Source organism: Glycine max, chromosome 9, assembly GCF_000004515.6.
Source record: "Glycine max cultivar Williams 82 chromosome 9, Glycine_max_v4.0, whole genome shotgun sequence".
Lineage (NCBI taxonomy): Eukaryota > Viridiplantae > Streptophyta > Magnoliopsida > Fabales > Fabaceae > Glycine > Glycine max.
The window spans coordinates 18,859,113-18,870,745 of NC_038245.2; the positions used below are offsets into that span (position 1 = coordinate 18,859,113).

Sequence of the window (11,633 nt, forward strand, 5' to 3'; positions counted from 1 at the left end):
AATTCAACTATTAGGTAAGTTGAAATAATCTTTAAGTTAATTAATCTATGGGTCTTAGTAGTGAATAAACAAATATATGTTTAATATAAATATATATAGAACAATTAGTTATATTCAAGTGTTGGTATTTTCTAAATTTTGGTATTTTTAAAATTATATTACCATTTCCATTAAGAACTTATTTGGATGACGTTTGCAAGCATGTCATATGTCGTCGGTTAGGTCTTTAATAAAATGTTGTACAATGTTCAAATCAAAACAAATATAAGAATGGCACCTTCTTATGCTATTCTGTTCTAATAATTCGACCACCCAGTACATCTGTAATGCAAATGTCGGACTATTGACTGATTTGTGTATGCTTTTCATGATTTATCCTCTATCATTTTTCAATAAAGTATTGAGGAACAGGTTTTTTTTATATTAGTACAAAGTTGATATCGTTGCAAAAAATAATAACAAATCTTCTTCCTATAACATTTAGTTAAATAATAACATCTGTTATTGGTTCTAAGAATAAAATAACAATTTTCTTTTTTATTTTTTTGAAAATGAATTAAATTTTCTTTTTCATTTGTTAATCGATTCAACGCTTTTTTTCTTTTTCTTTCTATTATATTACTGCCGTCGAATTCCAGCCATACACAGACACCGACACGATTGGCTACAGGCTTTGACACGTGTGATTAATTTGAGAAAGTATTTTTTGTTCTTAATTATAAAATTATTTTACTTTTCATTTTTGAAGGTTTGTATAAAAATAATAAAAATAAATTTTTATATATTTTAAAAATGAAAAATAAGTAGGAATAATATATTATTTTTATAATTAAAAATAAAAATGAGATTTTGAAATTAAATGGTCTCTAATTTTCTTAATACTATGTTTGATTGTAAAAGAAAATAAGAGGAAAAAATAGTCAAATTAAATAGAAAAAAGATAGAATGAGTGAATATTAATTTAAATTGAGAAAAATAATAATTCGTTTGTTTTGCTCTGTTTTTATTTTAATTTTTTTAGAAAATGAATATCAGAGTTAAAGACATGTTTTGTTGGATGAGAAAAAAAAAGTTATACTCTACGTTCTAAAAAGTTTTACTTAATCATCTAATAATAATTTATTATATGGTGTAAGTTTGTCAACTTTTTACATAATTATAAATTAATTCAAATGATAATTTATAATTATATAACAATATAAAATCATTTTTCATTATTGTCAATCTATAAACATTAAACCCTTGTCGGATTTCAAAAAATAATATCATTGGAAACGTTCTCCAGAAGAGATCCGATCGAATTTAGAAATAGAACGAAAAATAGAAGTTCTCTATTAATTTCTTCTTCGAGAATCTTTAAAAATGAAAAAAAATAAAAACTTCAATGAATTTTTATAATTAATTGAAGACTTTAATATGTTTTTGCTTCTTTATATTTTGATTTTATTTTGGTTTTGAATTTAAAACTATTTTTTTCTCTAAATTTTGTGAAATAGTAGTTTTATTCCCTTAAAATATATTTGTAATCCTAAAAATTTTAAAGTAATTTTTTAGTAGTCCAAATTTAAAATTGATTTTTTTTTAATTTCTCAAATTTAGAAAAGTATTTTTTTAGTTCCCAAATTTATAAGTGGTATTTTTAATCCTCTAATTTTGAAATAACTAATTTTGGTCCTTAAAATTCATGTTGTATAAAAGTAATCCACAAATGTTGTTAATAGTGTGTTTTCTGTCAATTTTAGAAATATGATTTATCACAATTTTAAACTTCCAAAATTTAGATTAATAAATAATGTTTTCAAATGTGTTTTGTGGCAATTTTAAACCCCAAAATCCAGTAAAACAAATAAAAAAAAAACGTTTGCACATTCTATCTACAAGTCACCATATATTACTCTCAAAATAAATTGCAAGCCAAAGTTCCGTTCGTGGCAACGTGATGAGAAAAATGGCACGAGAAAAGGTGAGGGTGGAATTGGTGGAAAAGCGGAAGAGGTAAACGAGGTGGTTAATGGATGCTATTGAGATAGATAGGAATAAGATGAAGATAATTGAAGTAAAAGAAAAAAATAGTTTGAAGATTGAGAAATTAAATTGGGCATTAGAAGAGAAAGTGAGTATTGTCATTTTTTTTTTCTTCACTAGATTTTGAGAATTTAAAACATCTAAAAAAATATTTTAAAACATTACCCATTAATCTAAATTTTGAGAGTTTAAAAATGTCATAAATTATATTTCTAAATTACCAAAAAAAAAATTGTTGTTAGTCAATTAATAATTTTTTTTAAACAAAGTTAACTCTAAGGATCAAATTGAGTTATTTCCAAATTAGAAGAGCGAAAAAAATCACTTTTAAATTTGGAAATTAAATAGATATTTTAGCCAAAAAATTAGTATCCATTAGTTAATTAATTACATGTGACATGGACGTCATTAGCCATGTCTGCAACACCTCTAATGGTGTTAATGACGAAGGAGTGGAACCAACATTTTTAAAATTGGAGGATTAAAAAAGCAATCTTAAATTTTTAAAAAATAAATTAACTCAAATTTAAGAGATAAAATATATTTAAGTCTTAATTAAAAATTTATTTAAGACTTATTTTTTTGTTGGAGAATGACTTATAATAAGTTTCTTTAACCTACCTTTTTATCTTTCTGCACAGTGATGCTGGCCGGTTGTTAATTAAACATTTATTAAATAAGTAGTGCATTTAGAAGAGTTTATTTCTAACTTATTTAGACTTATGTTATAATATAAACTTTAATAAAGTGTTTGAGACAGTTTATAAAAATAATTATATATGTCTATATAATTTGCTTTCAACTTATTGTGATAACCTTTAAAATAACTTAGAAAACAACTTCTATAATATTTTTTTTTTACCTCATTTCATTTTTTATTATAAAAATAAATTACACATAGGCCTTTATATTATAAGTATACATTCAATATTAAGTGTTAATTTAATTGTTTACCCGAATGAATATTAAGTGTTTAAGATGTGAGAAAATATGTTATGAATTTAATGTAAATAATTTTATATTATCATAAAATTATAAATAATTAAATATAATAAATTTGTTAACTTTTATAAATACTTTTTTAAGAGTCATGTTAACGGTAATATTTAATTGGTTGATAGAGTAAGAGTTTTTACATTTAGTCCATATAACCATTAAAATCTTATTACGATAAATACTTATAAGCTCTTTATATAATTAAAAGGGAAATAAATTTAAGCTATTTTCATAAATTATCCAAAAGAGTTGATTGAAATAAGCAAAAAAATAATTTATAAATATATTATATACTATTTCTTTTAAAGAGTTCACTCAAGGGCAGATTTAGAGGGAGGCGGCGGGCAAAGCTCTCCCTCCTCCTTTTCTTTTGGAACATTTCATATATATATATATATATATATATATATATATTAAATTTAATTAACTCAAAATTATATAAATTAATTTTGTATGTTATTATTATAATAGTTATGTTTGTCATTATTATGATAATAATTAAGACTATTATCATTTAATATAAAAAAGTGTTCTAATTTTATGTGTAAAAATAGTCATTAATTTTAAAAAAATATTATTTATTAAAAGTTACACATTTAATAATTATAAATGAAGAAGAAAAAAAAAATTCAGCCACTTTATAAGGTTTCTGAATCTCCTGTAAAACACAGACATAAAATTGTTATAAACTCAAGTACAGAAAATTTCTCTCAAATGCATTAGTTTGTATCATATCTGTTATAGTGTTAAAAAAACAAAAAATATATAAGCAAAATGTTTTAAACCATTCACGATTCTCTCTCCTCATTATTGCACTTTAAATAAAGAAATGTTAACAATATTTTCTCTTATATTATCTTTTTAAAACTCTTTTTATAATTAACTAAAATTTATTAGAAATCACTAATTTCTTCTTCACTATTTTTTTTCATCGAACCTCATTTCTTTCTTCTCATAAGAAGAGTAAATGATGAAAAAAATTTTATATATGGGCTTAAGACAAAAGGCCCAAACGATTTGTGGGCCAGTAGTGGGCCACGGGCCATTCCAGTCCAGGCCCCTTAAAAATTCTCTGCTTCCTTTCATTTCATTGCGTTATTACTTTACTCAGTCTCAGTCCTCACGCAGAGTACTTTACCAAACGAACCGTAGGTAGGTTCTGTTCTGACAATAACTACTCTCACTTCTTCTTTTAATCTCTTCGTTCGCATCTTGCGGATGAAATCGTCGTTGTAATTCGCGTTTTCTTTGCTTTGTGCTTTTCAGATAACGTCGCGTTTTCTTTGCTTTGTGCTTTTCAGATAACGTCGCGTTTGGTTGTTAAGTTGTTCCGTTTCAGCCATGGTGGAGAACAATCTCTTCGAGGATATCTTTAGGGTCGAAAAATTAAACCCCGATGACAAAAAATTATTCGATAAAGGTATTAATTATCATTATTATTTGCAAGTTTGTTGTTTTTTCAATACTACAATTGTGTCCATATATTAGTTGTTTTAGTTTAACTTACCATGCTTTATTGTTCTATCATCGTCTAGTGAAGAGTTAAATGTCTAGGGTTTAATTATGAGAATGACAGTGTAAATACTCTCATTAGTTTCTCTTTAATTATTTCAATTAAATTCTTTTCATTTTTAAAATATATTTTTTGGGATAAAGCAAATTAAGTATCTTGTGTTTAAAATTCTTTGTTTAGTACTACTTGATGTTTTAATTTCAATATAATTTACAACTATGAAAATATAGTTGAAAAGAAAAGGAAGAAGCAAATATTGACAGCTTCTATGATACATGGAGGTGTAAAGTGAGAGAAGGGAGAGAGAGAAAGAGAGGTGGAGAAGAGGGAATGCATCAAAGCTTCAGAATGAGTGTTTGTTCAGTGAGAACATGAAAAGATAAAGAATTTCCAAATTCTTTCATTTTGGTTCGGGAAAAAATCCCCTATAAAATTTTGATTATCTTAAAAATTCTTTAGATTTGATGTATAGTATTTCAAATTCACTTACAAATTGAATTTCCTTTCTTAAAATTCCCCATCCGAACTCACCATTAAATTTTGTCTGCTTTTATTTGCATTCCATGTTGTGGTGACATGATTATTTGGTCTTACTAGAGACATTTTTAGTTTTGTTCTGTGTATTTCATTCTAATGCTTTGATGTTGTGCATCTCAAGTCACTCGCATTGAAGCAAGAAGTGAAAAGTTTGACATGTTTATGCACCTGGACATTAATTCTGAGGTATATCCATTAAAGGTGGGTCAGAAGTTTGCTCTTGTGCTTGTTTCATCGCTTAATCCTGATGGAACACCAGACACTGGCTATTATACCCAGGTAATTAATTTATTATCTTTTACAAGGAACCTTTTTTTGCTGTGAAGGATTGTTGTTATGATTGTCAAGTGAGCCATCGTAGAAAAGTTAGTTACTGTTCTAGAGTGTGCATTTAATGGTGTGTGGCTGTGCTTATTCTCATCAAAGTCTCAGGTGTTTGCCAATCTTTGTTTAGTTTACTGTTGTTATTAAGTTTTTTCTGTGACTGGGAGCTTTTTTCCTTCACCATGAGCTTGGAATTCAAATCAGAAATTGGGTTAATGGTGAGTGTAGACATGGTTGATGTGACAAGACTCAGGAGTGGTTTGTTTTCTGCCAAAGATTTTTCTGGGTAGGTGTGATGCAATTTATATATGGACCAGTAGTTATTTTCAGTAAATTAAGTTTTAATGCATCGATCTTGATGATCAGATGACACTATTGCTTAATTTAATGCAGTTGGAAGCAAGTTTTCCCTATTGTTTAATACAGTTTGCTCTTTCCATATTTTTTTAGTGCCTTTTTATTGTGCATTGGAATATTCAGTATCTATGATTGTATTTACCATTTAACCATGAGGCCACTCTGTGTTACTAAAACAAGTTTCAAGTATGTATGATTCTCAAATACTCCAGCATATCAATGTTGTACCTGTATGTGACTCCGGTATGTGTGTGATACACCTGGATACATATCGAAGGAATATCTTATATATGTATGTTTTTTTTTTTAATTTCAATTTTTTTGAGTGATACATTTGGGTTGGGATATGGCTTAGATACTTTAAATAGGACTAAAACTACATAAACACTATCTTTTCCTCTGTATCCTTAAAGCTATACTAAATAGTAAGCAATTTTATAGCTCGAGAGTGATTAGTAGAGGAAGAGGGTCACTCTTCTGGTTAATCACCATGAAAAACATTGATTATTTGTCATTAAGCCCTCTGACAACCCTCAGAGGTGCAAATCCCTTTATATCCTAATCCAAATCCTAATTAAAGACATTTATTAGCCTTGTAAATCACTGAGACACAAGTAAACATTCAAAACGACATTGCTACAGAGCATATGCAATCAAGTTTGTCAAATCCAACAGTCTACTCAAACTCATTGAGTTTCTGTCATAAGAGTATTCCTGATATTAAAATAATATTTAAATAAAACCCATCATAGCATTCAAACATAAAGCAGAAACCCATCACTGGTCATAGCAGATACATGAAGACATGGACCTTCATGCCTGTACACGTGATTTTTATCTCATTTTCTTTTTATGGTTGCTGTTTCTGTTTTTTCTCTCATTTCCCCCCTATTGCTTGTCAAATCCGTTAGTAAATTAATTTGGCTTACAGAATTCTTCCATATATTTCTTTTTTCCAGATCAGTCGACAATCACTGGCCAACAATTTTGAATATGTCATGTATGGGAAGCTCTACAGGATAACAGAGGGTTCGGGGCGTGAAAAAGCGTATGTCTATTTCCAGAATTCCAGTTTTGAATTTCATATTCATATGTAATAATTTACTAAATAACTAAATGTAATAAATTACTAAATTAATGTTTCTAACTTAATTCTGTATAGTCTGCACGTGTTGCCAGTTAGCCATTTGGAAGCTAGTTACTGGGAACCAGGATTCTTCCTTCGGATGTGAATTGTTTTTAATTGATCGCGAGCATGAAGTGAATAAGTGAATTGCTAATATGTAGTTTGTATAATGCCGATTGACTCATTTTGTTTTTAAATAAACACTGCTCACTAAATAAAAATGAAAAATTATCTTGACATTTAGTTCTATTGTGCCAGTCAGTTATAAATTATCTTGAGATTATGAGATAACAAGTTATCTTAAGCTCTGAGATTATGTAGTGGATTTTTTTTTCTAGTAGCAGCTCCCTAGTTAGAGATTAATGTGATCATTACATTAATTTAATGTTGTGTATTTTATGTTTTTTTAAAAATTCTTTTTAATAGTCATAAATGTTTATTGGCTTTGAATTGTAGGGAGATGAATATTTCATTTGGTGGGCTTCTGATGATGCTGAAGGGAGATACCTCTCATTGCAACAAGTTTGAGCTTGATCAGAGGTTGTATCTTCTGATAAGGAAAGTCTGAAAATTGTATGTAAAAAAATATATGAGGATATGAAGCCTTGTTGCAGCAAAAAGACAACATCTATTTCTAACTTCATGTTTGAGTATTTTAGCTGTTGATTATCTCACTAATGTGGGTCTTTAGTAGGACCCGAAGTTTAAAAACCAAATATTTGTGATTTGATTAACAACTCTGGTTTTCTCACATCTTTGTTTTTTCTTATCTCTCTCTCTCTCTCCTATACCTATTTGACATCCCTCCATGGGGTGTGAAATTATTATTGTTTGATTATACTCATTCCCCTGGTGGGTGTCTTTACTATTGTTTGGATAACGTGTTCTTTACTATAAACTTCCGTATATTACAATAAGAAAAGCTCATATACTAAATCAAACCTTGACTTGTGAATATCTATGCCTTGTTCAGAATATCTAATTAAGGTTAATTAGTCCTCACAAACTAACCTTAGAATTAATATCAGTAGAAGAGAACATATGCAGTCAATGGCTCGGGGCAGTGCTTTCTGGATCTGGCAATGACCCATTTCAGTCAAATCAGAAATAAGAAAGTAATCTTTCCGTTCCTAACTATAATTTTTTAGCAATTTGTTTATTGCCTTTTATAATTTTTTTCTAATTTTTAGATGCATTAATTATTTTTTCTCTTAAACATTCTTATTTTATTATTCTTTCCCCAAAAATTAATATGAAGCAATTAAATAAATAAAGAGATAAGAAAATGACAATTTAAAAATAATAATATAAATAATTGACATATTTAATGTAATGAATTAAATTAATCATTTTTCTTAAGGGACATGGATTAACTAAATTGAATTTAAAATATTTTAAAGATAAATAAAAACACATTTAATAAATATTTCAAATAGATATAAATAATTTTATCTAATATTATTAACTTTTTTTTATAAAACACATAATTTACTCATTTATATTAATTTTTCTTTATAATTTTGTATTGTATTAATTTATTCTAAACATAAACTTATTATTGTCAATAGACATTATTGTATTTTATTAAAGTTTAAACATAAGAATTATATTATGATATATTTGATTAGATTTTTATGTATATTTTAAATGTTAAGAACTTGTAAAATTATGTTTTATTTTAGTTGTTAATGTTATAAAGTGATGTGATATTATATTTATTTAGAAATATATTATAATTATTTAATTATTATTATTTATTAACATTGATATAACTACAGTGAACCTTAAACCAAGATCTTGATCGGTTTGATGATCAATCTAATTTTAAAAATCTTGATAATATTTTAAACATGTCTTTTACTTTGAATATTTAAAAACAAATGTAGAAAATCGTCAATATATTTTGCTATATAAATTAATAAAAGAATTTGATTGTTTCTGTAAATTAAGTGTTAAAGGGCAACCAATTTAGTATTTTTTTTATAGGAACAATTGATCTGTGAACTTTGACAAAATAACCGGGCTCTTCTAGTTTAGTGTGGGCCATTTTTATTCAAACACTATTTTGAAAAAAAAAAATGCAAATCTTTAAGGATTGTTTAGAATGATTGAAAAATCGATTGATAGCACATTGAAACGTGTTATTATCCTTTCATGTCATATTAACAATGTTTAGTTAATATTATTTTTTATGTTAACATTTAAGTATCACTCTCTTCTTTCAATAGTGACTACCATTTTTTTTTAGAATTCTTCTTAAAATTCATTTTTTTTCCCACAATTTACCAAGAAAAAGACATCGACTTTGTATTTGGTAAATTCTACTAAAGGTTGCTTTGGGAATTTGCAATTTTTTAAAGTTTTTCAAAAATCACCACAAGAGTCCCGTGTACAAAGCACGTTTAGTGCACTGAGCAGGGCCGTGTCTAAATAAATTAGAGCCTAAGGTAAAATTTCTAAAAAAAATTAACAAAATATTAATTATTAATTTTTATATTAATTTTCTAGTTTTTTTAGCTGCAAAATTATTTATCAATGTTTTATAATCAAGTAATTCTAATATTTCACAGTCAATAGATAAAATAATTAATCCATTCAATTTATCTTATAACATTGTTGATTTTAGATAAGATTTAAATAATTTTCAACTTTAAAAAACTTCTTTTGAAAGTAACAACTGTTACTGGTATTGTTAATAATATTTTATAAGCAATGCACATATTTGGAAAAAAAATCTAATCCTTTTATATAGTTTAATACTTCTATTGGAATCTTAACTTCTTCATTTAATATTTCTCTCAATACTTTTAATTTTGAAAATAAATCAAGACCATCGATACCTGAAATGTTCACCGGATCTTCAATTTTTTTTTTCAAGATTAACACATTTTTTTCAACTCATCATCGCTTAAAGTTTTCAATTTTTTTTAAATTCAAATAAAAAACCAAAAATAACTTCATATTTTAAAAATTGCTCAAATAAAGTCTCACTAGAAGAAATAAATTGATCTACTATGCATATAAAATATTCGATATGAAAAGAATCTTCAACTGAATGTGTGATCTATCATTAACATTTTCATCAAAATGTGATTTTTTACGAATTATACGTTTTTCACGAAATTTGAACTTTATATCCATTTCAATGACTAATTTTTTGTGTGGAATCCCAAGTCAAAGTAAAGCCATTTTTCCTATAATTTTTTAAATAAGCAATAAGATATTTTAAATTATCTATAGCAACATCTATATGCATTTCTTTCGACCGTAAAATCTTACTTACAAAATTATCAACAAACGAAATATCATAACAAATATTCATTCCTAATGAAAATTCAAAATTTTCAATCTCATAAGATGTTAAACACATGGCTTCACTTTTTAATTTAGGATCTTTACAATATTTTGTTAATTGAAGCAAAGCATCCTTATCTTTGGTGCTTGAAATTTTATTGCTTTGACACTTTCAATTCTACTCTCCTATCGAGTTTAAGATAATGTTTTAATAGAAAATTTGCATACATTATCTTTCAAATTTTTTCATCGTAAAACTTTATAGCTATAATTCTAAGTAAAACTTTTTCCCAATGTTCTTTTTCTTTATTAGTTTGTTCTTGTAAATTTTTATCTATAGTCTTTTTTCTTTTCAATCTTTTTTTTTTCAAGTACAATCCATTTGGCCATATTACTAATATGTTCATGACTTGTTTCATGTCTTTTGAGTTTTGAACTAAGATTTTTCCAATCTCTAGTCCCTTCATTTACTAATTGACTAATACCACTTGAACAAAATAACTTACAACAAAAGCAATACATTTTATCTAAATCTTTAGAATAAACTAGCCATTTCCTATCATTTTTCTTCATTTGCTAATATCCTTTGATAAAAAGATGAATTAAAATGTCTATTATTTTTATCTTTTGGAAATTGCAAATCCTTATTTCTAATTGGACCTTTTTCTATCATTAAATCTCTAAATTTTTCATTGATAGTTTTCCACTTCCCTTGTGTCCTCGTCGCTATGATATCACTAACTCTAAAACACGTAATTTCAATTTTTAAATGAAATCTCCATTAATTTGATTATGAAAACGAGAGTAAATTTTTTGCCATATACATTCACCAAACAACGCACAAACACTTAAATAAACACATATATATGAATATCTTAAACCATTATACACCATTCACATGACATAAAATAATTTAGTTTTTACATGTATCTAAAATTGAGATTTACATGCCCAAATAAAAAAAAATCATGGAACCACTACAGAGGAGTTAACAACAAAACACAACTCTCTTCCAAAATAATTCCAACGTCATCATGTCGACTTGGTGACTCCCACAAAAAGAATCTCCCTCCATGTCATCTATTGTTGTTCATCTGCTCCCACGAACGAAGGTTCGCGATCATCACAGGTACCAACCACACGGTACAAAACTGCAAGGGTGAGTTTATTATAAAAGAAACCAACAATTATCAAATGACTATAATTAGCAAGAGAAACAATAACAAGTATCATGATCATACACAATTATCCATCAATTCAACATACACAAATACACTTAAGAATTATTCACCAACTTTTCCACAATTCCAATCAATCATGCTCAGTATGATGCATACACCTGACCTCAACTCTCAAATACAATGTGGTACCATTCGTCAGGAAATAGCCTGAGCGTGTCCACGCGACACTCACACTCAGGAAAACTAGACAACAAGTGTCGAGGTCACCTGTCGTGCACAG

At 26.9% G+C, this 11,633-nt stretch overlaps 1 protein-coding gene across 3 annotated transcripts; it reads left to right on the top strand.

The window, feature by feature from the left end:
* Nucleotides 1-4,113: 4,113 nt before the first annotated feature.
* LOC100816388 (DNA-directed RNA polymerases I, II, and III subunit RPABC3-like) lies at nt 4,114-7,629 on the top strand. 3 transcript variants are annotated; one of them, NM_001415773.1, is made up of 5 exons: nt 4,114-4,173; nt 4,288-4,441; nt 5,193-5,350; nt 6,712-6,800; nt 7,335-7,629. In NM_001415773.1, the coding sequence occupies exons 2-5, from the start codon at nt 4,363-4,365 to the stop codon at nt 7,444-7,446; spliced, it is 438 nt and encodes a 145-aa protein (NP_001402702.1). In that variant the 5' UTR covers nt 4,114-4,173; nt 4,288-4,362; the 3' UTR covers nt 7,447-7,629. The 3 variants fall into 3 exon arrangements, with proteins under 3 accessions (NP_001402702.1, NP_001239637.1, XP_025979395.1); NM_001252708.3 differs by having other exon boundaries at nt 4,323-4,441; XM_026123610.2 differs by lacking the exon at nt 4,114-4,173 and adding an exon at nt 4,269-4,287 and having other exon boundaries at nt 4,323-4,441.
* Nucleotides 7,630-11,633: the final 4,004 nt, after the last annotated feature.